This window comes from Syngnathus floridae, chromosome 5 (genome assembly GCF_059516105.1).
Source record: "Syngnathus floridae isolate MCC-2025c chromosome 5, RoL_Sflo_1.0, whole genome shotgun sequence".
NCBI classification, from domain to species: domain Eukaryota; kingdom Metazoa; phylum Chordata; class Actinopteri; order Syngnathiformes; family Syngnathidae; genus Syngnathus; species Syngnathus floridae.
Genome location: NC_142417.1, coordinates 12690111 through 12718049, shown reverse-complemented (window position 1 = coordinate 12718049; position 27939 = coordinate 12690111). Strand labels below are relative to the sequence as shown.

General features: G+C 39.6%; 1 protein-coding gene across 9 annotated transcripts in view; it reads right to left on the bottom strand.

Annotated features, from left to right (window-relative positions):
- The window catches only part of fbrsl1 (fibrosin-like 1), a 222553-nt gene that overhangs the window by 62748 nt on the left and 131866 nt on the right, over positions 1-27939 (bottom strand). For 8 of the 9 annotated variants that reach the window (XM_088375374.1, XM_088375380.1, XM_088375372.1 and 5 more), the window contains one exon: positions 20120-20149. The exons of the other annotated variant lie outside the window; for it this stretch is intronic. In XM_088375374.1, coding sequence (XP_088231500.1) covers positions 20120-20149 — 30 coding nt within the window. The remainder of the gene's footprint in view (positions 1-20119; positions 20150-27939) is intronic. 9 annotated transcript variants of the gene reach the window in all.

Sequence of the window (27939 nt, the reverse complement as noted above, 5' to 3'; positions counted from 1 at the left end):
GCCACAAATTTTATTGTGTGATAGGGCAAATGGTCTATGGGTGGGTTCATATATACTCTTCACAATGAAACCAACAGTCCCAGGGATACAAGCATTTATAGCAAGCACCATGATCGTCAGAACAAATGACAAACAGGAGGAGCGAGAAGTGAGCTGACCTTATAAAATGTCTGGCTGCTCTGCTGCCTGTTGGCCAAGCTGTTGATGTCTGCACAGAGCTATGATTTAAGGCTAAATTAGTATTCATCACAGCAGTCACAAGTCATTAATCTAATATCTCCAACATGAAATGATATGCAAATTGCTGCCATTGTAATGCCACATCATGCCTCGGTGCTTCAAAATGGCCACTGCCTCAAAATGTACCTTCAAGCTTGAAGCATGGAAAATAAATATAGGCATTATGTTACACATATACATGCAAAAATGCCTCATATGGAGTATAAGGTGATTTGAAAAAGAGACGTTGTAACTTTCCATTAGCATCAACAACTTATTTTTATTTTTTTATTTAATAGTGATATAGTGTGATATATCTTGCATTGTAACTGAGCATGGGAGTGTATGTGCAGTCAAACAGAACATCGACAGGGTATTGGACTGGACTGTAAGTCGTCACTCATTCTTAACTACTAGAAAAAAATGCCACCATTGGCTTTACATGCACATGAAAATAACACAACAGACTTCTTGAAATGACATGACATGCATGTCATATGAGGCTTGTCTTAGACCAAAACAATTTTGGGAGACAGAGAGAGAATAAATTATAGGCTTGAGAGGATGAATATAAAATAAGAACATTGGATTTTAGCAAGGAAGAGAGGAAATTTGGGAGTTTTAAAATATAAGTAACTGCAGGCTTATATCACAATCAAGAAACAACATGCATACATAATGTATGCAAGGCACCAGAGGGCACACCTTTTTGACGTTGAAATCAAGGTCTGCGATTGTATCAAGTGCTCAGGAGAGACGGACCACAACGAAGGTCCAGGGAGAGCAATTAACACAAACGAAGCGGCCGTGTCATTAGCTAGTCTTTATTAGCCCCGGTGATCGGTTCAGAGGCCATTAGTCTCCTGTGATCAGACATGTCCCTGGTCGACTCAAGCCATTACTGCAGTTCATGATGTCGCCTGTCTAGTAACTCAAAGTCAATGCTCGGCTCCAATATTTATTAACATCACAATAGTAAAGTAATGAAGATTTCTACTTGATGGAGTAAAGAGGTCCCATTTTACAAACCTTTGCTTATTATTGTACAAGCTTGGTGTCTTCATTTCCAACTTCAAAACATGTCCTAATGTTTTTTTTATTTTTTTATTATAATTTTACTACCCGAGAAACACAAAGAAACAAGTGAGCTTGCCTAAAGTAATTAGCTTCTAAATACATTAAAACCACTTTTCATGTTTTCTCTAATTAACTGCTAAATGGGAATGGTAACCTTTTTAATTTGCTTCTGCTTTGTGTTATTTATCATAAGACCTATTTGAAGAGCAGCGTCTACACGAATGTGTCTTTCGCCCTGGGAATTGTAGTATACAATGTCTTGCTCATTGTGTAACATTGCGGCTGGAGGGGGGAGGGGGGGGGGCTTGGGGACATTTTGTTGTACACTTTTGTATCCTGCGTTGCATGCTGGGAAAGAGACACCCTGTGTGTTGTTCCTTTCCCTTGCTTGGGCCCTATGAGACTTTCCTGCTAATGTTCCCCTCCTGTTTTACAGCAGTGTTTCCTGGAACAGCCCCCTACCAGTCATCAGATGCTACATTAAGGCAGCACTCTGAAGTCTTCCTTCACCACTAAGGGCCACTGATAAATAACTTATGGGAGAGAGGATTCAAAACATCTCTCCTATTACTTGTCTTGATTCATTTTTTACAGTCCCTAGAGCCCCCCCCTCCATCTGTCCTGCACTTCAAACACATCTGAATGCTCTGAGATACTTTCCGTATTCTATCCTATGGGATCCATGTGAAGGCAGAGAGAGTGGGGGGGGGGTGTCTGTGCAAAAGAAAAGAAATGACAGCAGCAGTAGCTTTGAGTGGCACAATGTGCCAAAAGCATGTCTCCCGTCACCTTTCTTTTTGACTATTCTCCATGGAGAGAAGAAAGGAATCAAATTATGGCAGAGAGGAAGAAGGTGGGAGGGATTGTTGGAGGGAGGAATGTGTTGTGGAGGAGTCAAGGTCCCGAGCAAAGCGGTAACCTGTCAGTCAAATTACAGCCCGTCCAACAACTCTAAATTTTCTCAATCGCAATTACAAATGAGTCCATTAGGCTGCCGTCTGCCTCTGAGTGTAGTATGAGGAGAGTAAATGGGAGGGGATGTTTCTTAGGTGGGAGATGGCAGTTTTCACGTCACATAATGAGCCAAACAAACAAACCAACACTTGTAATTTGATGTGACGTCGACAGTAATTGCGTTTGATGCCGCAGGGAGGCGTGAAGGTGGAATTGGGCTGCGGCGGCTCAGCTTGGAAGTGATAGTTATGGAAACTAAATTGGCCTTGCCTATTTTCTGAAGAAAGAAAATAACACTGTTCGCTTTGGGTTAGGCCATCACAATGTGTTTAAGGCAACACCCTATGAGTTTAAATTGATTTTAAATTAGCAGTGAGAGCAGGCCTAACAACACTTCCCAGCTGGGAAGAGCACAATCTGCAAATGTGTAACGTGCATTTTGATGGCTTTCACTGATCCATATTATTGAGATGATGTACCCTTGGCTTTGTGATTGCAACTAGTCACATTTAAAGCAAATTGAATGTGTGTATTAGCTGGCAGATGATCAATCTAGCCAAAGGTAAAATGACAGTAGGCGGGCGACACCCTGAACTGGTTGCCAGCCAATCGCAGGGCACACAGAGACGAACAACCATTCGCACTCGCACTCACACCTACAGGCAATCTGGAGTGCCCAATCGGCCTACCAAGCATGTTTTTGGGATGTTGGAGGAAACCGGAGGACCTGGAGAAAACCCACACAGGCAGGGGGAGAACATGCAAACTCCACACAGGGAGGTGGAATCGAACCCGCGCCCTCTAAACTGAGGTGGAGGTGCTAACAAGTGCGGCACCATGCCTTATTATCATAATCATTATTATTATTATTATTATTTAAAGCCGTCCTGTTCAGCTGCTTGGGCATGCAGAATGTTATTTTTGGTGGTAATTTGTCTGTGCAACAGGGGCGTTTGAAATATTTTCTCTGTGGTTGTTTGTATTGTGATATTTATCTGAGATGCAGTCATACAGAACAAGCAGAGAACAATAATGAATAAAAAGCAGAACAATACAAGTATATAATTACTATAACATTATACATTCAAACAAAATGCATTGCCGCACCCAGTCAGGTAGAAACACAACATGAATGTAGCAAGTAGGACAGAACAGATGCCTAAATTCTGTAGGCTAGGGATGGGTAACCTTAAAGATGGAGGGGGGCACACTTTTTTGCCAGCACAACCAGGGGGCCACATAGGAATTGACACTAACAAAAATGTTATTTTAAATAAAACCAAAACATGTCTGTTCCTTCAATGAACGAATGCTAGTATCGTAATATTGTTCATGCTAAAATACATGTGTGAAAGATCCACTCTTCATCAACAAAGTGTGGATTAAACAAATTGACTTTATTTTTTTTATCAGTGCAAAGGGCTCTTGTGCTTCACATTTCCCATTCAAAGCACAAAACCGCTGCACAGAAAACCAACATTAAGTACACAAACTCATTCAGTGCATTTTTTTCCCACAAAAATCTACTCACTTAACGGTTTCAAAAATCTTCAAATGAATAGCCCTACTCACTCACCTGCATAATACAATGCAGAACGAGGCAGTGGTTGACGCCGCGTTGTTGAAGGAGTCCTGGCAAGACACAGCTCCATCCATAACAACAGACGTCCATATGATTTAACAAGACTATTTATGTCTTTGAATATGTCTGTGTTTCGAGAGGACATACATTTGATTAACTCCTCCTGGACATCAGTGGTTCTTGTGAAAATCAGCATCTGTCACGTGTACTTTCATACAAGGTTAGGGAGAATACCTCCAGTGATGAATAACCTATTTAATTTTCCCTACACGTGTCATGGTGCAGGGTTTGCGTGGTCAAATGAGGAGACAAGACATGAGAAGCAAGGCAGGAACTCAGGTTGTAGTTAGCAGAAAAAAAATCCCCAAATAAAAACGGTGTCCAGGGTCCTTCGGTCCGTTTTATAAAGCAGGTTCAACAAACTCTGAGCTGAATCCTAAACTGTGATTTGATTCCCTCTGAGATAGAAAACTTTGAGTTTCCGGTTTCAGAAAAGCTGATTTGAATCAGTTTATGAAAAGGCAGCTTCAATGAAGCCCTGAATTGGCGACCGCCATGGCAACGGGGGAAAAGGAGGGCTGCTTTTTTCACCCCACTAGAACTGGAAATAATAATGCATTCATAGTTTGAAAAAAAATCAGGAAGAAGTGCAACAGCTGCTAAGGAGAGGGAGAAGGGTCCTTTTTTTAGGTTGTATTTGGCACGTTTTGAATGGCACAGCACTTTGAGTTGTATTTTTTATATATGAAAAGTGCTATATAAATAAAATGTGATTTATTGACAGCATAGGAGAACACTGATGCTTGGGACAATGCGTAAGTTTAAATGTAGTCCTTTGGAATCATAATAATATCACGTGAAAACTGCTTGAATGGAAGTGTATTAACTTATTTCATTTAGATGTAATTCCGTGGGGGAGAAACGCACTTAGGAACAGTTTAAGATGAATTAGCATAATTTGATGGGGGTACCTCATTTTTATCACGCTTTACATTGTATGGTTAATATTAACTGGCTGCGGCCATCTCCCGACAAATATTCAATTCTCTGTGCAGTAATGCTGCACCTTCATCCATGGGATCATTATCAAAAGGGTGTGTTTGTCTTTACCTATGCCTAATGGATTTCTCATATACTGGCTCAGGATTTTTTTTTAAATGACCGAGGGCACAACTATGCTATGCCAAAACTTGTCTGCTGACTGAATGAATGAAGAAATGGAGTATGTAGCTCTAAAAGTGGGCGGAGATAGAGAAACTCAAGGTTCATAAAGTCTGTTAATGCACGCAAGCACACATACACACACACAAATCCAGATGCATGAATTTGTGCATACGCATGAATCCAAGAACCTTTCTTTCATAAATCTCAAATGCAGAATAGATGAAGTTTCAGATTCCTCCTTCTCCACGCCCCCATAAATATATGCAAATTGGTATAAAAAATGGCTTGCCGCTGGGAATGATCACGATGCTGATCAAGCCATAATTCACAAATGAAAAATGTTGAACTTAACAAAATTTATGAACTAGAGATGCTTGTAAACAAAGTCAATTGCGTGTGTTGTGGTGTTCAGCAAGAGTATTAGTGATTCTTCATGTTGCATGGAAGTGAACATTCTCAATCTGAATTTTTTATGGAGGATGTGAGACATATTGGCAGTGCTTCGTACATGTTTTTTTTTTTTTAGACAAGGGGACCAATCAGCCACACCCTCAATTTACAACCATTCCAGCCACCGCCCGGAGCAACGGCCAAACTCAAATCCAATCCCCCCACGAGACAAACAAGCACCCACCTGCCAATGGGGCCCGACCAGCACCCCAGAGGCAACTGGCAAACCAGTAACCAATGACAGCTGGAAAAGAGGACAAGTGGGGTGGGGGGAGCACAAGAGAGGAGACGGGCCCCGCAAGGGCTGCCACGGGGAAGGAGTTTAGGGAGCCCAAACACCTACCCAGCTGTCCAAACAGAGGGGGCCAGTCCTGCCATGTGCCCATGAAGCTAATTAATTGTTTAATTCCTTCCATTTTCATAAAATAGTACAATGACTATAAAGTTTATGTAGTTCTTGTATTGTAGTAAAATTCATTTATAAAGCCCATAGATAATATCCTAAAAGAGAACTCATTAGCATAGTATTTACAGACATCTTCTTGTGGGGCCTATTGAATAAATTAAAACTTCAACTTGGTAGTGAGTTCACACTAAGTACTGTATAACTGGGTCTCCTCTCTGGTCATTACTGGAGCAAGTTATGAAGTGTCAAGAGCCACATTGTCTTTCACCCAAATGGAAAACAACCAGTGTTTTCTATTAATTAGGCCAGCCTCGTCTGACTTGGAGAGCAAAACTAAAAATTAATAAATGTAATTTGAAGACTAAGTTTTGATTTGAGTTGTATGGGTACCATTTTCATCCAGCTGGTCTTAAAAAGCATAAAAAACAATAGAGCAGAAAGCATTCTAAGGACAACCCTGATGTGGAGGTTTGATGAAGCCTGGGTGAACTTAACAGACATGAATCTTTGAGATTTAAAGGTGCAGATAAAAATTTATACAGGCATGCTTGGAAGGTGGCCATAGTGAACAGCTTGGCGAGCAGAGCAACATCACAGTGGGACGCCTAATAAGCCCTGTGCAATTTTTCACCCTGTATTTTAGCAATTAAAAAAAAAAAAAAAACTGTTTAAACAGCCTCCCCCAGAACCACAGCCGCTGCCTTGCCTGCCATCTGGAGCCCGCTTTCATTTTATAATCCAACTGTCATTAAAATGCTTCTTGGCAGTTTACAGCTCGTTCCCCCTGTGCAGATGTGGAAACGATCTTCAGACGGGGGCCCTCTGATCAAAGTGCTCGCTGCTGTCAGGCACAACACTTACCACCCTCAGGCTACCTTCCAGTCTTACCCGGACTGAATACTCACAATATTCATTTATTTATTATTTTATTTATTTGTACACTTGTGCACCTCTTGCCTCAAAACTCAGGTCAACTCCAAAGTTAGAAAACTTACTATGTGCACAAGGAGGTTGGGGGTTAGCAGTATTGCCAAGCATGAAAATTATTAGTTATTTTGATTTTGGGAGCAGACAGAAAAATAAATGGTGAATAATAATAACTAAACTGTAAGAAAGAAGCAAAAAGGCCAAGCCAGACTGACCCAGTTTTTTTTTTATTGTCCATTCAGTTTCCTCTCAATAAACAGCACTATATTGAAGCAAATCAAGGTCCTTATCTGTTAGTTTTGAATACGGTTGGATCATTTTGGCATGTGATTGCAGCTGGATCACTAAGTTTATTGTGGTGTAGATTTTATAATTAAAGTGCGCACAGCACCCTTGATGTATTTCCAGAAAATGAGTACAAATGTTCCCAAATAGTAATTGCAGAAGACTTACCGTATTTTCAGCACTATAAGGCGCACCGGATTATAAGGCACACCTTCAATAAATGGCCCATTTTAAAACGTTGTCCATATATAAGGCGCACCGGATTATAAGGCGCACCTTTAATGAATGGCCCATTTTAAAACTTTGTCCATACATAAAATATATACATTTGGCCCGCGGGCCGGACTTTGAACACGCCTGCTGTAGTGGCTCAATACTGGTCCATATATAAGGCGCACCTGATTATAAGGTGCACTGTCGGCTTTTGAGAAAATTTGAGTTTTTTTTAGGTGCGCCTTATAGTGCGGAAAATACGGTACATAGAGCTTTATCTACACTATATATTTCCCGAAATGTTAATGAGCCTGACATTCAACCAGTTGAAAATGTATTCATATATTGAAAATGTGTTAATAGTTTGCTGCCATTATGTTCTAACTATGGGTTGTTGTTTTTTTCAAGTCCCAAATGGCTTACCTAAAATAGAATATCACTTTGCATGGTGGCCAACGGTAGAAAAACCAAATGTTACGCTGCGCGATCGATGACCATAGAGCTCATGGAGATAAACTATTCACTCTCACATTCACACCGTCACTGAATGGAAACTGAAGCCACACAGTCTGCACCCAACTTTGGCGTATGTACCATGCTACACCATCAGTGACTCATCAATTCTAGGATGTAGAATTTAAATCCTACAACTATCAAGAGCATCTACAAAATGACATTACATTTTGAATGATAAGTAATAGTTCTGATCAAATATTGCACAGGCACGCAACTGCTTTACGAGACAAATTCGGTCCTTGTAACTTAAGGCTTCTGGCAGCAGATACAAAGGTGATGGCGGTGTCTCTGTGTCATATCGCTTTGCCACATTCACTGTGTGTTGTCACATGATTTATAGTCTGTCCGTTGACCTCAGGACTTCTCACTGATGTGTCATAGCGTGCATGGCATTAAAGCGCCGACTGCGTGTTGACTGAGCTCCCCTAAAGCCAGTGACGCATGTTCCCTTCTTTTGGCACATGTCCCAGCATAACAACTGGGGCCATATTCAGTCCGTCAGTGCCATGTGTTTGCTCTCCTCACAGCACAGCGCCTGATGTCACTCAAAACCCTGCATCCCTACTTCCTTCCTCCTGGCATCGCTGTGGGCATCCCAAGCTTAGCAGGTCTGCACTAATGAAGTCAAATTAATTTAATGGCTGTCGATGCTGCCTGTGTTAGTCGTGCTGCTCTGACTGCCACTTCAGTCCTCATAGAGAAGAGTTGCAGAAGCCCAGGCTGACAAGCATATCTGCTTTGGTTACACAGATGTCCCCCTGAATGAAGCAGACGTGATCAACGAGGCCTATTCCGACTAGTACTGTTAGGGGGTCAGTGGAAGTGTGGCGAAGAGATCCGGTGATTATTCGCATTGTATCGTTGAAGGTATATTGACCTCGGTGGCATGTACACTAAGGCATCACATTGAAAGATTTGGCAGTGCTAGAGATGAGTGCAAGGGGGCTTGTACGGACTGTGGGAGTGTTACCACCTTGAGACAATCTAGCCAACCGTTAAATGTTTCTGGACAAGAAAAAACAGCTGATTTTTAGTAGGACACTCAAATATTTAAATATTTGATAGCTGCAGCCCCCAATTAAACTCCTGTTATACTCTGATATTGTTTGTATTGTTCAATTAAACTCTTGCTTCAGGACCCTGGGAGTAACCTGCAAAAAAAATGCTCCTAAAATATTACAAAATTGCCCCTTAAATGAAGTCATTCATTAGAAAAATCGCTCTTCAAAGAAAAAGAAAAATCAAGTTTCTGGGTAACACTGTTCGAGACATTGTTAGCTGTAAACACTTGTTCAAGCATTTTCTAAAAATAATAATAATAATAATAACAGCATGCATTCTTATAAGTACATGTTTATTTAATGCTATTTTGATTTTAATTTTTAAAGATGTAAATGCACTTATTTTTAATTTTTAGGAATATGAACATTTCTCTTATGATCACTGATATATTTTGTCACTCCCGTACATGTGACTGAGCGCAATTGTATGACTTCAATTACAACTTGCTTAAAATAAGTGAAGACCTGACTCGACTTGCCTGAAATCTGGAGGAGACTTGACTCTTTTCCTACAGTACCTTGGTGTTTGAAACTTGAAGGTTACGACTTGGGCTTGCTTAAGAGTGGCACATATGTGACTTACTCCCACCTCTGCTCCCCAGTAACTTGTTCCTACTTAAGGAGACATTATTTTACTGATCTTCTGAGCCATGTACTTTTTTTCAAGTTGGTTGAGATCAAAGCAGCATGGTTATGCGCATAAGGGAGCGTATCGATCGAGGATTTGGGCTTAATTGAAGGCAGCTGCCTCTGAGCATGCTATCTCGCTTTCTCGGATTTCCACTTTTCATAGAAGTTCAACCGCATAATATGCCCTCCAGAGTCCAAGGGATGCTCGGCCTTGCACGATTTTAGGTCTGGCACTCATCTCTGAAGTAAACGGATATGCAGCTCGACGCGATTTGGTGTTAATTGAATCCGCACATGTGAACATCAGCTGACAGTTTGGAAAGCTATTTGCTGTTTACCACAGTCCAACATTGAAGGCATCCCAACAAACAACATTTTCACTGGAGAGTTAACACTAGTTGACTGCAAATTTTAATCACAGGTGCATGTGTCTTTAAACATATTTTTGATGCAGATTTAAAAGACGTACCGTATTTTCCGGACTATAAGTCGCAGCTTTTTCATGTTTTGGCCAGGGGTGTGACCTATACTCAGGAGCGACTTATGTACGAAATTATTAACACATTATTATATCATTTCACGTTATTTTCACACTAAACCGCAAGAGGGCACTCTAGGCCTGTGTGTCAGGATTCAGAAAGGCTGGAATAATTGGAACAGCGTCGGACGATGAGTCTGATTTAAGCGATGTAGAAGAAGAAACACCGCATCTTCTACTTCCGGAGTTAGCGGAGTTGTTGAAAAGTGACACAGAGGATGAAGATTTCATTGGATTTAGTGATTTGGAGTGACACAAGACACAAATAAACATTAGAAACAGCTAAAGCACAAAGAAGATCTTGTATCCAATTTAATGTGGTAGTATTGAATTCCGAACAAAATTTTGGCCTACGCAGCAGTCAGTTTGTCGAAATGTTCCTAACTTCGATATTTATGAGTAGGGTACCATGCATGCAGATCATTCTCTCTTGTACAACAAACAGGATACCCACCAGGCCGCTGTCAACCTCTGACGGTTTTTATATGGATGGGAAAAATGGACCTTCTTAATGTTTCGACACAAGTGATCATCCGTCCTCATCTCTTTAATGAAATTAGATTAAGTTCACCTGGGAAAGAGCTGAGAAAGCAGAAAGCCTCACCACCTCCTTTAATCTAAAACCAATTTGCCAGTAATATTCCTTTGCCCGCAGCTTGGGATTTGCCGGCCCTGATTCAAAATGGAGGAGGAACGAGATGAGACCCGAGCTGCCTGGTTGCATTCAGCTCCCCACAGGCTCTGAGAAATTAGAACTGACACCAGCAACACAGGCCTTAATATGGAGATGTCATTTTTTTTCTCTTCTTGATGTGGACTTTGAGGCACACTCAGCCTTTGGTCTATTTCTTCGTATTCCTTCTTTCACATTGGTTAACTTAACGATAAAAACCCAAGTAAGACAAATTACAGTATGAAAGATTAACCCCACCCCCCCAAGGGTGATTTAGTCTGCTTAAGATAATATTTGGACCTGGGGACTTCATTAATTCGGAACAGCAAGGTCAAAAGGAGTTTGGTTACTAGTCAACAATACCTTTGAGCATGAATGAAGATTTGCATCAGGTGTTGCTCTGATATTATTCACAATAAGAATATATATTGTATATACTGTACATCTGCTATGCATTTAGAGTGTATCTAGGAAGTGAAGAGAGGAAATTTGTTTCTGAAATCAAGATGGCAGGAATATTGCACAGTCTGTGGTGTGATGTGTGCCCGTATTTGTGGCTCTGAGTCAAAGGGCATGCTCAACAGTGAAACCTGGCCCCAAAGCAAGTTGAGAGGGGGAGGCATGATGCCAGTGAAAGACTTGTCGCTTCTGTAGGGTCATGGAGCAGACACAGCCAAGTGACATCAGCAAAGATGGCTTGTCACTAGCAATGTATTTCACGAAGTAATACAGAGACAAGCAGACTGATGTGGCACCCACAGCCTGTCTGTGGAACTCGCCTGAAGGTTAGCATTATAAAGCATGTAGATTATAAAAGATGTCAGCAAAAACAGTATATGAGCAAAGCTCAATGAACAAGTCCTAAGTGTGGCTTCTTTCTGATGCTTATACATAATCATAATATAAATGGTCTGCAAAGATATTATGGTGTAGCAGCAGACATGGTACACACAACCCAGATTCGGGCAACGCCTGACCACAGATAAAGTTGGACATTTTCCCTGAACAGCCTATGTTAGAAAACGTATGTTGAAGCAAGCCTTTCAGCTTTTGGACCGATTGGAACCTCATGATCGACATTGTATTTAGCATCGTGTCCACAGATCTGACGACTAACTGAAAAGTGAGCTTCCTTCCTTGACTTGGTAATGAAGTTGAAGTTGAATTGACACTTTTACTGACTTTATCAGGATGCACAGTGTTTACTCGCTTTTGTTTTGAGATGTAAAATTCAGATTCGAGACTCAAAGTAACAAGGGCTTAAACCACAGTACATTTATTAATTATCAGTGATGTCATATTTGTCATATATTACCTAGAAAAAAAATGGTACGGAGAAAAACATTATTCTTAAACATGTACTTCCAATACAATAGAAAACAACAGCTGCCATTTGTATGTTGAAGCATACTTGTCACCGGCTGCTGAAGGTAACTAAAGCAGTAACTTGTAATCTAACTTAGATAAAATCACATAACCAGGAAAGAAATTTACTTTTCAAATTACCGTAATTTCCGGACTATAAGCCGCGACTTTTTTCCAAAATTTTGGACCCTGCGGCTTATAGTCAGGTGCGGCTTATATAAGATTTTTTTCGTGATTTTTGTGATGACTTGATCACTTTTACTCTTAACACTATTATATACAGTAAAAGCTACAAAACAAACTGACAAATAACTCGTTTTCAAATCAGACGAGTAAAAACTGGTCAAATATTTCTAAAAAAAAGCTATTATTAAAAGTGAAGACAATTTGCAATTCTAGTAATGACACACGAATTTGATGCACAATTTGTCTTCGCGGGCCACATAGAATGATGTGGTGGGCCGTATCTGGCCCCCGGGCCTTGAGTTTGACACCTGTGCTCTAAACCCTTTCTCTTACTCTGCCATATCACTCAGAGATTACACAAAGCAGTGGCGCTGTTTGGACAATCTGCATTGTAATTGTACTAAGTTCATCTTGTTTTTCCTTTTTTTAATCACTTCACTGGTTTCTTTTAAATCAAACAAGTTGTTTGATAATAACTTGTTTGATATAAAAGAAACCAGTGAAGTAATCTGCATTGTATTAAAACCCAATCAATCAGCATTTAAATTCAATTCTTCTGACATTTTGCTCACCAAAAACAGGTTGTAATGAATGTGAACTTTTAATGCATTTTATTCAGAAGGTTACTTTGAACCTTAAACGGCGGCGCGACGTACTTATGGATTTTTACGGCCTCCGGCCTCCAGGAGGCGCTCTAGCAAGAAGCAAGAGCGAGACAGGCGAAGAAGAGATAATGCGCCGAAGAAGACGCGCTAGTTTTTGTTTACATTTCGCGCATCACGCGATCAAGACGGACATTACTGAAAGGAAGCCTTTATACACAAACCGTCATCATGGGGGACAAAATAAATGCATATGATGCAGCTTTTAAGCCAAAGGCAGTCGATGTTGATGACATTATCTTGTGTCTAGTCTGGAGCGTACTTATGGATTTTTACGGCCTCCGCTCTCCAGGGGGCGCTCTAGCAGGAAGCAAGAGCGAGACAGACGAAGAAGAGATAATGCGCCGAAGAAGACGCGATCGTCTCGCGCATCACGCACACACCCACGTTAACACAAAGACAGGAAGCTTTTCTACATAAACCGTCATTATGGGGGATAAAATAAATGAATATGATGCCGCTTTTAAGCTATACGTGTCGCTCGCTAGTTTAATATAATGTAGCACTTCGTGCATGAATAAGATTAGCATGAACAGAACCTCTTCACACTCGAAGAATTGCATAAAACCGACGACGAAAGAGACTGACAAAGTGTGAGGCGAAGGATATCTAACGCCATTCCAATCGGACACTAAGGAGGAAGACTTGGTTTCAGTGCACAGGAGGAAGATGAAGACGGCTCTTTTTGTACTTTTACTGGTATGTTTTTTTTAACCAGCCCTGTTCGTGCTGTGCTACCGTGTTGCTGCTCTGTAACCGCCGCCATTACCGCCGCGTCTCAGTGACTTTGCTGTGTTAATTCCGTGTTGTTGTGGTATTACTGCCGCGTCACAGGCAGTGTTTGGAAAGAAATGTTAAGGTATGTTATTAAAGCTTTAAAAAAAACTTTCTGTGTCCAGTCTTTCTTTGCTAATAACTCGCGTGCACACTTCCGCGTTGCTGCGGTACTACTGCTGCGTCACAGGCAATGTTTAGAAAGACATGTTCAAGTATGTTATTAAAACGTTAAAAAGGCTTTCTATGTACTGTCTTTCTTTGTAAAAAACTCGTGTGCAAGTGCGGCTTATAGTCCGGTGCGGCTTATGTAAGAAAAAAAAAGAAATATCCCTGAATTTTAGCTAGTGCGGCTTATAATCCGGTGCGGCTTATAGTCCGGCAATTACGGTAAGTAATCGGTAATGAAACAAAGTTACTTTTCAAGGTAACTGTGGCAACACTGCTGGTCATGGTAACAAAACTGAAGGTAACTAAAGCAGTAACTTGTAATCTAACTTAAATAAAATCACATAACCAGTAAAGAAATTTACTTTTCAAATTAAGTAATCGGTAATGAAACAAAGTTACTTTTCAAGGTAACTGTGGCAACACTGCTGGTCATGGTAACAAAACGTGTCTCTTTTTTTTAATTCGATATAATGCAAACCTCTATGAATCAATTGTGAATTTTGTTGTCTATATAGGCTCTCAGTAAAAATAATCACTGTAAGTTCAAATATCAAACAAACACAACTCAAATAATTCCACTTTCATTTATGCAGTCTCGATTTGTCCGCAATAAAACGTTTAAGCAACACGCATCCAGTGAAGCAGTGTGAGTGCGGTTAAACAAGCAACTCGAGACAAAACCCGTGTGGTGTGCCTACAGTGTCTTAAAGTGACATGACACCATGTTCTGATTTTAAGTGGCGTATTGAATAACAACACTGTATACATTTTTCCACATGAGTAATACAACCAAAATTGACTCAATATTGGCTGCAGATGTTCTGTACCAAGTAGGAAAAAAACCACAAATGGTTTTGTGTGCATTGATGTAAGATTTGAGTGTTTCTGACCGTGCATAAACATAACACTTAAGTGGAGTTTTATTCAATAAACATGGATGGACAGTAATGACTTACACATTTCTCCTGGCTGGATATGCAAGACTGTGTGTGTTAAGCGCTGGCACTGCATGGCTTTTCCCGACATGACTTGGCTGAGGCGGGCTCCCTAATACAGGAGGGTTTTATTTTCCTTCACAAAATGGCATGTGCAATTGTGGCTAAATATAGAAGTCCCTGTTGTCATTAGAGTTAAAATTTCCTTGAAGAAACATTACATCCCCTTTGGCATGGAATTGATCTCAGCCTAAATCCGCTGTGGCCTTTAAATGAATATTCAGAGAGACTACATTTCTTTCTTAGACAAAGAGGCCAGTGAGCAAAGAGCTCTCTCTATAAGTCATGTTATGTAGACTGTAAGGCAGACTAGCAGCGAGGCCAAACACTGGTCGAGTGTGTCAAAAATAGGCGTCTTTGGAGTGTGCATGGCAGTGAGGTAAAGTCTGGACAGCTTCAGAAAAGGATCTCAACTGGTTTAGCTTGAGTACTCCAAATTACAAATGAGAGGCTTTATCATCCATTGAGTGGAATCCATTGTTTCACTCTTCACTTTTTTTCCGTGTGAAATGATAGCTGGTCTCAGTAATGTCACCCGTGCCCTACATTTCATAGCAATTTTCAGTGAATGGGTCATGGTTTTCATTGCTGTTATTGTACTGTAGTAATATCTGGTTTTGAAGAAATGAAAAGGCCACTACTGGTTTAACCTTTACCCAGATGTTGTTTCACTTTCCTTCACACATAAACCCTAGACTGCCGTATTAATATTCTTTAATAAAACCTAAAAGTCACATTCATTCTTATCACTGCACCAACAAGTCACAGCGCTATTGATCCATGTAATCACATAACTCTCGCAAGAAATTATTTCATGAGTTACTTTGACAATAGCATTCTGGCTATTAAAGCCTACAATAAATCACTGTTAGAATTTTACAGCATTTATCAAATTTATTTATTTATCTTATTCCCAATCCCAACTAGAATGCATTAAAAAAATATGCAAGCACAAGTGAACATGCAACTGATGACCTCAGTCAAAACTGAATCAGAACAAAGAAATTTACCGTATGTTGTCTTTGGCAAGGGTTTTATTAGTTTCCCCTCATTTTCACATCTATATTTCATTCACTACTGAATGGAAATATAGCCCGTCTCTTGGAGTTAAACAGAGAGAAATGTTGAATCTGTTCATCAGTTTCTAAAACACGAGTTATAAACAACATAGATCTTTTTCATCAAGCTGATGACACCCCATGAGGCTTGCTAAAAGTCTGTTGTCTGTACGTTTTAAAGACATTACAACTTTTGTGAAACCTTTATTTTTAACAGTAATATAGACCCCCACCCCCAAAAAAGAGAAAGTTTTATGATTTGTCCTCGATCATAACCTTTTCAGAGCTAGTTGAGCCATAAAGGATACTTCCTTTAAGCCTATATAAAAATGTCATTTAGAAAAATGTGTCGATTATATCTTGGCTTCATAGATCTTTTTGAGATTTTGCTATTCAAAGAAATCTCAAAAGACTCTCAAGCTGATCCGGAATGCCCTTGCAAAAGTTCAGACAGCTACCGGATTAGTTTTTCCTGCACAAGCATATTTGGAATTTAATTGATTTTACTCAGTACTAAGTATTGTTTTGCCTTCTATGACATGCTCATTACAGGTAAATCAGATGAGTGCAGACAAAAAAGATAATAATGAATTGATTAATAAATGCGACAAAGTTAGACAATCCAGCAGCTGAATGCTTGGCGGCAGAGGTGGCCAAATATTGAACTGCTTCCCAGTCCGTTTACTAAACAGAATGGGGCCCAAAAGTCAAATTTAGCTAAATGAGAGGCAATGGAGGGTTTAGGCCTTTTCCACTCAGGCCACACACAAAAAAATATGCGACATATGGGCTCTTCTACAATGCGAATTTGCAGTGCTCCCCAAATTTCTGGCATCTTTGAGATCAGTTGTGCTGTCCCAAGTCTGAAACAAACAGTTACGCAGAACGGGTTATCGGGATGAGTAAGAAAACATGGCTTTGATTTGGTTATTGCCTTCCCAAGAAATATCAGAATGATTTATATATCTCAGTAAAATGCTGGTTTATCTTCCCTAACTCTTCCGATTCCATCGCTTCAAATTTCGTTTTGTGCTTACGGCGCACTTCCAAATGTTCCATTGTTGCAACCTAAAGCAGTCAGCAGTCTTCACCACTTTTACACCTGTTGCCAACAGCACAATCTGTTACAGCAAGCGAGCAGGCAATTTAGCACCCACCAATTGGGATCTTAGTAAAAGATCACAATCTTAGAAAGTGGTGAACACTTTCACCGACAGGGCACTGTTTGTTGGAGTGAAAAATAGGACTGTGACAAGGGACGGTATCGGTATAAACATTCTTGATGATACTGCTTATCGATGTCACATCATTAACACTGCTATTTTTAAAAATCCTGCAGGTACAACAAGAATAATGGAAAATAAAAACTGATTTACCACAGTTTAAAGAAAAATAAATGGTTTGTCTATTATACAGCCAGCCCTGTGGCCAGCTAGCGGTCACTCGTGTTTCAAAAGTTGATAATTGTATTGATTTTTCTATCAATTACTCAGATAATTGGATGACACAATATTTCACATTAAAATGTGCAAAATATCATGTTCCCAATTATGCTTATGATAGCTGTTTATTTTGCATTGTTTCATGAGGAAACAAAATCAACTGAACAACAACTCAGAAATATTACACAAGAGGGAGGGTTGTTGTACTCACCATTTTGAAACTGAGAGCTTCTTGGACATTGATTCATGTGAGGGGCTATAAGTTTGATATATGGTCCAGATTAAACTGACTATAATTTTTTCAATAATTTTATTATGATTCATTTACTGGTTTGGTCCGTAACAAGTCAGAAAACAGGGGGGAAAAAAAGATCATTGTTTTCTAAAGTAAAAGCAGATGTTTAATAAGATCATGAAAGATTAAAAAATAAAGTCAGAGAATATCAACTTTTGAGAGGATGAAATCAGAGGAATTTTAACGGATTATTTAATTGAAATGATGGCTCTTAATTGATGGAGTAATTTTGACACTTGATGTAGTTCCCACTATTTGGAGTCTTGTGCATGGTATTTCTACTGATAAATAGAAGTGGCATTAGGGTAAAAACAAAACAAAATAAAATAAAACATTTAGAGCCTCCTTCTTGCATTACTTTTCTTGTTCAACCCCTACCATGATGCCAGGGAGGTGCATGATGACTGACAGGCTTGTGTCGTGACTGTTGCATGAACTAGCTTGCGGCCTTGCTCTTTTCCTGCTTCAATAAAGAGATAAAAGAATATTGACACGCCGAACTACACATAATGTAAATTGGGCCAGCAATCAATGTATTATTTATAGGGAACTCTGTAGACAGTGCTACAGAACTGGGAGCGAAGCTTACAGGAGATTAGGCATGCTATCTCATTCATTTACCCAGGAGTAATTGCTAAATGGTAAAGGAATTAAAATGTAGTGACGTTCCCTAAAGGCATTGCATCTTGTAAACAGGTGGCTGCCACCAACCAACCATTGCCGAGTCTGTGCTAAACAAATACATCAACGCTTAAGTGACTGACTACAGATGTCAAATGTCAAAGAGTTGATAATGTGACAACGAACATTTGATTGGATATTTACATAGCATACCCAAGTTTTCCCAGGTATATGAAGATAAGGATTACTGCACTGGGGGATAAACAAATCAGATGCTGTTTTTGTTTGATGTGATTTTATTAGGAGTCATTTGTATGTGTGAATGTTTGTGTCTAAATGTCAACAGTGTTTAGTAGAGCAACTTGTTCCCTTAAGTGCAGGTATTATTTTTAGTTGTTATAAAGTTTATGAACAATTTTGGAGAGAAGACACATTGTTGATGACATTAAACATTTTAACGAAATGCTAAATCTTGGGGCCCGAATTTGCTTTGATTAGGAAAGGCTAAAGAATAAAAACAATGTTTCATCTAAATATTGCAGCACACTTTTGAAATCGAACATTGAAACTTGCTAAGAATCTTATGTTTGCTCAGTGATGCTACCATTGGTGATAAAGGTTTATGCCTTGGTGATAGTCAGCACTCTTATACATACATATACTTAAAATTATACTTAAAAACTAAGTGCATACAAAATACAAAGTGTTGTACATAAAGTAAAACTTAAATGGATAAAATCAAATACAGTTTTTCAGTAGCGTCTGGTCTGCTGACCTGAGGCACTGCAGGTATGTAGAGATATGAGGCACTCAGAGAGGCAAAGACAAAGAATAGTGTCATAAAATCAACTCTTTAATTTCCTACGTGCTCCGGATTGGGGGCGAGCAGTAGCATTTTTAACCAATTGGAGATGCTTGTGCAAGAACTGGCTGACTCCAAAATAAAAAAACGTTACAGTAATCCAGCTAAAATGTAATGAAGGCATGGATTACTGGTTCTAAATGCTGTTGCCCAAGATTGAAAGAATTAACATACATTTGACAACAGCAACAATTTACCAGTCCAATTTTAAATGCAAATTTGAGACTGTTGGCTTCAGATAAGACGCCGGGGGCCCAAGTCAACACGGTGTGACTGAAACTCAACACCATAACTTCTGTTTTCTTTTTGTTGAAGTTCAACAAGTTTAGTGTCACCCATTTCCTCCAAACAGGACAAAGGTAACCTTCAGGACAAATATTCCTTTTGCTTAGCAGGACGTGGCTCTGACTATCACCTGCATAGCACTGAAAAATTTACATACCACGCCTTCCTACAATAGAACCAAGGGCCAGCAAATAAAAATAGAAAGGGCCACACATTGAACCTTGCGGAACGCCATATCACAGTGGAGAGAAGTGTAATTTAGCCAATCAAGGTTAACACAAAATAGTCCTGCCAGTCAAATAGGATTTAAACCATTTTAGTGCTTTCACTTGCCCACCTGGCACCACATGTTCACCACGTGTACACAATATGTTCTTACAATAATATCAGAAGATCAAAAAGAGTCATTTAATTAGGAATGAGGCTAACATATTAAGTTAAGAAATACAAACTATTCTTCATAAGTTATTTAGGGACGTGTGACCTAAAAAGCAACAAATTCCATATTGTTCTACACACAGAAATGCTAATCCCAAAAAGAGCCCTGCATTTTTCACATCAGAGTCTTGTAAATTTATCAGCAGTGGTACGACTGACAGAATGCCTATTCCTTCTCATCTTTTTTTCATCAAAACTACGAATTCCTTCCTCTCTTCACTTCCAGATGACTTTTTGTCAGTTGCATAAACACAAGGAAAGCAGCCTTACCTTGCTGTCAATGTCACTCTCACCATCACACTATAAGACAAAAGAAACAGACACAGGATATATAAGGAATTATTCATTAGGCTCCCCATGCAGCTCATAATCAACGCGGATGTTATTTTTGTGTACAACCTCTCATTCGCTGACAGCTTTCAGAACAAAAGACAGGTTGAACGGAGATAGAAAAGTCTTGTAGTCTCTGAGAGGTTTTCAAGTTTCAAAAGCAACACAGCCGTACAGAGCGATTCTGATGTTTTTGTAACAAATTCAATGTTGTACTGTATACATATAAAAGATAAAAAAAAAAGTGAATCATTCAACACAGTTCTTTTATAAAGAGCCCGTTCAATGACTTCACATTCAGTGGCTGCTTCTCATTTAGCCTTTTAACTGTGCTATTAAATTGGACAATACTATCCCAAGGACACAGAGCCTTGACTGTCGGTGTCCTTAGAGCCTATTAAATGTGGTATTTACCAATCCACCTTGCGACAAACACCAGCTTTTAAGTTGTATTCGCGTCTGAAAAACGCTAAAGGAACTGCTTTCAAAAATATGCCTTGTCTGGCATGGTCAAAGGACAATTTGTCTTCTATTTAGTTTGTGATTGAAAGAGGTAGTCTGGGTGGTGTACCTGAAGTCTTCAGTACAGAAATGAAATATTATATTTTGGGAAAAAAAAAGTATATTTTAGAGTGAATCTGAAATAAAGTATAAAGTGAAGTGAGGCCTTCCATTTAGAAGAGAAACACATTAAAATTCTCAAGTTTGATCAAATTAAACCACTTCCTTACTTCCATTCATCATATTTGTCACTGATGGATCTTTGATCGCCTTTTAACTCTGTGAGTCGCTTTCAAACAGCTTTGTACGAGTAACTTGTGCAGTGAGCTGCAGGCCTGTCACACTCACAGGCTACATGAGAATCAGCACAATTTGCACAAATATAAGGGGGGCTGGGCCACCGTGAAAAAACACCTTCAATCTGTCAATTTAGTCCCTTTGGCAAAAGATTTAAGTGGACCCTCTTTATTTTGTTTCATTCCCTTCATGAGTTGGGATCTGAAGGAGGGAGCTGGGTCAGTGGAAGCACAGCAGCCTTTTGTGGCCAATGTGGTGGGTCCAAATGTATAATTAAGTAACAAGAGTAATCAGTGCAAGGGCTCAGTGGCCAAGATCTCTCAAAAGTGGAGTGGTGAAGCAGAGAGCCTCTGTGCCTTGTGAGGCATTCAATTTTGCAAAGAAAAGGAATGGCTTTGGTTTACTGGAAGTAAGTGTATATACGTATACATATATATATATATATATATATATATATATATATATATATATATATATATATATATATATATATATATATATATATATGAATAAATTAATACTGCACAGGTAATTTACAACATGGGATAAAACCGCATGCTAGAATTACATGCTGACAGACTGTTTACGCGTTTTGGTGAATGGTGTTGTTTTTAGTTTCCAGAGAATGTCAGTCACTGTTATGCTATTGAAAATAAAATCCTGGTCCAAGCTCATTCTTATTTTGGTGTACGAGTTCTTACAACAGGTTTCTACTCTGACTGAAGAATTTTCTGTGCAAAAAAAAACCCCTAAAAATATTTATACTGGTGCTTTGTCGAAAGATCTTTACCAAAAACAATTGAGCATCCAAGAGCATAATTGCCTCAGGTCTCTTCAATTGATTCTCCATTCAGACTAGTTTGTGGGCAAATTAATTGCCAGATTTGTCTACACAACTTAAGGAAGGGAATCAAAATTTTAAATCGCAATTTTTTAAATCTACAATTATTCTCTGGTGTTTATTCATAACTCTCTTAAGTAACACATTCTAAATTTTGTTCTTGACCAAATTTCTTTCTGAGTCCCAAGGACATAATATACATGAGATGATGCATCTTCCATTGCCCACCTTGTCTAAGATAACCTCCACCACTGAAGACAAGTTGAACCTTTAGTGAGGTATCTACGGTATTCACTCGGTGAAAGCAAAAAAAACGATCCCAACGGGGGTTAGAGACATGTAGCGGGGAAACACAACACTGATAAGAACAGGTAAGGAGGGTGCTGGAGAGATGAAGGGATGATTGTGTGGAAGAGGTGTTTGAGTTGTTTTCCCATCGCTTTGCGCAATTGCCGTGTAGAACTATTTGCAATTGCTGAGAATAACATAATAAGCCCCAAACACATTTGATTGTCCCCAGCTTGAGTGACAGATGGGAAGCACAGTTTAACAAAGACATTCATAAACATATCCATGAGCAATGTCATGGGCAGGGCGGACATTGTTCAAATGGGCACTTTATTGTAGGTGGCTCGTTAATTGTGCAATGTCACAGTGTACAGATACATAAATACATACAAATTGCACATCCTGTATATACTGGGACCAGATTCAGTGGATGTCTCATAAAACCCTCTTTGCACAACTTTGAACACTTTGTAGACAGGAGATTTATTACACCAATAAATCTGATTATAATCATGTCTTGACCTGGGCAGGCCCTGATCCCAATCTCTGGACAGTTTTTCTGCCAGATTCTGACAGAAGTGTAGAGTGAAGACAATAAGCGTTGCACATCCCAGAACACATTAAAGCGACCAGTTCAAATTAATCGCACAGTTCCACTTGTCACAGTCTGAGGAGAGTCAGGCATCAGTTGTGCCACAGGGACAGAGAAAGAGAGAACTCAGGAAGAACAACAATTTCTGAATAGTGGCAGCAAAATTTGTCAGCTTGAATACTGATTGCAAGACCTGTGACATGAACTCAGACCACGCCAGCGTCACTGTTAGGTCGATCATAAAGACAAATAAAGAGAATATAAGTAGTGAATTCAGTAGTGTATTATTTGTTTTATGAAGAAATCATAACAGCGTAACACCTGTCGTTCTCAATAATTTGTGTTAAATCCACAAATACAAGTGTCTTAACAATGTCTTCATGAAATGTGAACTATTTCCTCATTTCCAACTGCCTTGCATTCAGACCACTCACTATCCAACCAACCAACCGACCGACCGACCGACCGACCCGACCGACCGACCAACCAACCAACCAACAAACTATCAAACAAACAAATCCCGTAAAATTATTCAGGCCAGAGAGTGAATGCTACAAATCACAAACAAAATATGAAGCAACAAGAAACAAAAAGGAAAATATGCATAACCGAAAAAGTTAGAACTGACAGCAAATGTCTTACTGATCAATGGGTCTTGAGAATATGGTAAAACGCCACGATCATTCACGCGAGGTAAACACAGGCAAAAAACAAATGCAAATCAGCGTAATAACTGGTGCCAATGAGCAATCCACAAAATGAGAGGTGACACCCCAAAACAAACCTAAAAACAAACGCAACAAAAAATGATCACGACATATGGGAGGCGACAACTCCCACAAGACAGATGTTGCAATGCTCTTTCAATTGTTCTATGGTTAAAAAACATCAGCACTACTAAAGCACAAAAGCTTCGTTTAAGTATGGCAGTCTCCGTCACTTTTACAGTTGTTGGCAACAATTTGCAATATGTAAAAGATTTTACTCAAAGATTACAAACTTACTACACAATGTGCATGCAACATGCACATCAACAGCAAGTTCAATATTCTAGAGCAGGAATATCAAACTCATTTTTGTCGCGAGCTGCATCGTAGTCATAGTTTCCTTCGGAGGGCCATTGTGACTTTCAACCCAAATAAATGTATGAACGTCTGATATTATATACAGTATAGGCTACACCACAAACTGATGACTAACTAGTTTTGAAATCAGAGACTCGTAAAAACTGTTCACATTTTCAAAAAGATGAATGGTAATTAAAAAAAAATTAGCAACATCTCTATTTTTTAAAAGTGAAAGCAATTTGCAATTATAGTATTGACACAAAGTCAATGCAAAATTTGTCTTTGCGGCCCAAACATAATTACACACGAAATTCGGCTCACGGGGCAGAGTTTGACACCCCTGTTCTAGGGCAAACGTGCAATTTATCGCCCACTATTTGAGATCTTAGTAAATCAGGGCAAATGTCAACAATTAGAAGACATATGTCCAGGTTGATAAATAACAGTATTTCTGTTTGTAAGGGAGAGCATCCAACAAGCCCAGACCTCCCAGAGTGACTGCGGACTGAGATAATAGTCTATTTGGAGGAAGGGTCTGGTTTTGGGAGAGCAACAATTTGCTACAGCAATTTCCCACCTGTGGACACAGAAATGCAGAAAACTTGGCTGTGGCCACTGAGAGATGTCTCTGTAAAGTCAAAAAAAAATCAGACTGAAAAGTTGGATCCATGTGAGAGAGAATGTTTAAAGGGAATGTATTATAATAGCAATAACAGTAATGGAACCATGTGAGTCGGAGACAAACATATTAAAATGAGCAAAGCAACTATAATTGTCCGCAGGTCACAAAGTAGGTGCTCAAAGTAAAACAGAATTCAAAAACAAGTGGTTCCACTTGACTCCATTAGTTGTGAAAGCACAAGTAAGCAATGAGACTTGCTAACAGTATCACATTTGACCTTTGACCTCATAGGTAAACTGCATAGAAAGCAATGATTAAAGTGTTGTGAGCATAGCAGCTACTAGATTTAGAAAATATTGATGCCAGTAAGGAGGAAAAATGGAGCACTAGTTAGCACATCCGCCTCACAGTTCAGAGGCGCAAGGTTCGATTCCAGATCTGGCTTTCGCGTGTGAGCTAATGAAGGATAAAGACGTTTCCAACATAGAAAGTATTTTAAAGTGCAGGATACAACTCAGCATCCTCTTCAGAAACCATATTTGATCAGGGGACCTTAGACTGGCTCTGCAAACAGAGCAATGGCTTCAAGACAAAGAAAAATGCTTTTTGTATTACACAGACACACATTGGCCTCTGGTTTGAAGCTGACAAACTTAAGGCAAGTATCAATGGAGGCTATGTAAATCAAGTCAATTGGGGATAGATATAGTCCTGACCTGAGGCCAAACAAACAGACATTAACATTACCCAGAGCCCCTGTAAACAGCTCTGAGATCTGGCAGCAATCTGCTTGACTTCCGTGCAAAATATGTGGTCAGGAGGCAGGACAGTGTACGCATGGTTTGACAAGAATAGTGGCCGAGCTAAACGTAAACGTCTTACTTACTTTCGCTTACTCCACTTAAGTAAAACACTGTCTTTTCATTTCCAAGATAAAATCCCTGAGCACTCACTGCGGTGGAGTGGGAACATCGGCTGGGCTGCAGGTGTGATCCTTAGAGGAGTTTAACAAAAGAAAAAACAGACTGTAATAGCAGCTGTATGAGGGAGCTGGGAAAATCTTTTTCGCTCAGAGACAGGGGAAAATGGCAAGAATCTCTGCAGGCATGGGAATTCGGAAGCGTACAATGAATAAAGCTGAGGATAGAGGGAAAAGAATGCAAGTAAGAAAAAGAAAATGGTGATTTATGTGTTTTGTATGTATTTGTATCTGGCTGCAGCTTCGTCCCCTTCAGATGTGAACGCTCTCACAGTTGCACATGTGCTAGCCTTAGCAGCTCCCACTGTTTTGACATGGCCCCAGGCCTAGTGCTGTAGCCAGACACCGGGCATTGGAAATTTAAGTCAGGCATAGGAGAAATTAGGCGAGGAGGCAAGGAAATGGGATGTTGACTTGAACTGGCCCTGGGGGCAGCTGAGAGAGTGTCCCTGCACAGCTTCGCTGGATGCCTGACAGTTTGATGGAGTGAGTGGAGGGTACCCTGCGGCCCAAGCTGCCGTCTACAGCTCAGATGTAGCCCAGCAAGAAACATATTGAGCCTCCGGGCATCGCTCTGTACTGCGACTACCCTCATTGCTCTCTTTCTCACTCTGAGCTACTTCAACTGGCTCTCTCTTTCTCAATGATTCTGTAGACAGAGAAGTGAGCTCACAATTAAAATCACATTTTCACCAAGCAGTACACTTCAGTTAATCCCTACCCTGATATGGTTCGGTTTCCACTACAGGTAGTGTGATAGTTGTTTTAAGATCTATAAGTAGTGTAGCGTCACACCAAAACAAAAGTATAATCTTCCAATGAATTCTGTAAAGATAAGGTACAGTTTTTAAACCATAAACCCCACTACAGTGGTCAGCAAAAAGAAGTGCATCCCAACAGATTTGTTGTAAACCGATTTTGGTCAAATATTTCCACAAATTAGGCTCCAGCGCACCCACGATCCTCGTGACGATAAGCGGTTTGGACAATGGATGGAGATTCAGACAAACAGGCGTCAATGCACTCCAGTCAATGAAACTACAGGGTGCATTTTTTTTTAAATAAATAAATAAATAAATGAATAAATAAATGAATAAATAAATAAATAAATAAATAAATAAATAAATAAATAAATAAATAAATAAATAAATTAATTAATAAATAAATAAATAAATAAATATGAAATGCAGTTTACAAGAATTCAACCACAGGAGGTGCACTCATTTACGGTATATATTGCACTATATGTACTCGGTAAGCTTTTTTACATCATTTCTTTTGTCACAAGCAAATTCTGATTCGAGTTCCACCCTTTTGTTACTGTGCCACCACCCCAATATAGTGATTAAAGTTTTTTTTGTATGCTTATTGTCAATGAAAACACAGAGAAAGAGTACACTGTCTAAAAGTGAATCAAATGGTACATAAACATGATATAAATAACTATCAATACATGCACATACAAACACTCGCTTCTGTAAAAAGTGTACAAAACCAAGCCTCCCCATTAAACGTTTTGATCCACAAAAATGTATGCTTCTTTATTACTCCTCTTTTTGCTTGTAAAATGATGAGCACTACAGATGCTGTGTGCTGAGCTAGGCCAGCACATGGGAGGAAAGCAAGAGGAGAGGGAGGTGTTGGGAGGCAGAAGGGGAGTCAGGCGGTTGGCAGGCTGCAGTTGTAATGAAAAGAATCTGGCGGTGGCCCACTGCGCGCTGGTCATGAGAAGCATGTGTCGCCGGGGGGGCTCTACCGCTAATTTAAGGGGGCAGCCAAGCATTTCACGCTAGGCTTGTCATCAGGCCAGAGGGGGCCTCATACTGGGCGACAGCAATTGTGAGGGTATGTAGGTAGTTTGGGGAGTTGGTTTGAGGAAACCAGCAGAAAGGTCCACTTACCAGCACCCCCTCCGTTGTACCTCCTGCCTGCACTCGGCAATGATCAAACACCATCGTGGGGATGGTGGGGAATTACAAATGAATAACCTGTGGCAATGGCAACGGACTCATCTTGCCTTCCTGTTCACTTCTCTCCAAAGATTGCTCTGTACTCATTTTCAAGCAAGACTTAATCTGAGTTAACATGGAATCACTATCGTGAATGTTTGTTGATATATGTTTTATTAAGTCAGCTGGACTAGGCAACTGCTTCCCGTGAACCCGCATAGTGTGTTGTATGAACAATGGATGGATGGATATGATAAAATAAAAACAAATTTGAGCATTCTAAACTATTTGAACGTCGGGATAAATAAATTATTAGTTTTAAAAACTCCCAAGTGATGCCATGAATTTGGCCACAAAGCTAAATGTGGTTCCTCTAACAAGCGATGCAATAACAATATATAAAAAAAGGTTAATATAATACTTAGTAATTATCAGAATAACATTGTTGATACAGTTTTAAAATAAAAAAAGGACATCTTAATATGGTAGATATCTCATTAATTGCAAGCCGGCCCAAGTATTCATAACTTTAATGATAGTGATCTACAAGCATGATTTTGTCAATCAGTCCCTTGCAGCTTCTCTGAAAGGGCTTTCAAAAAATCTGGCACATGTTTGGCCAGC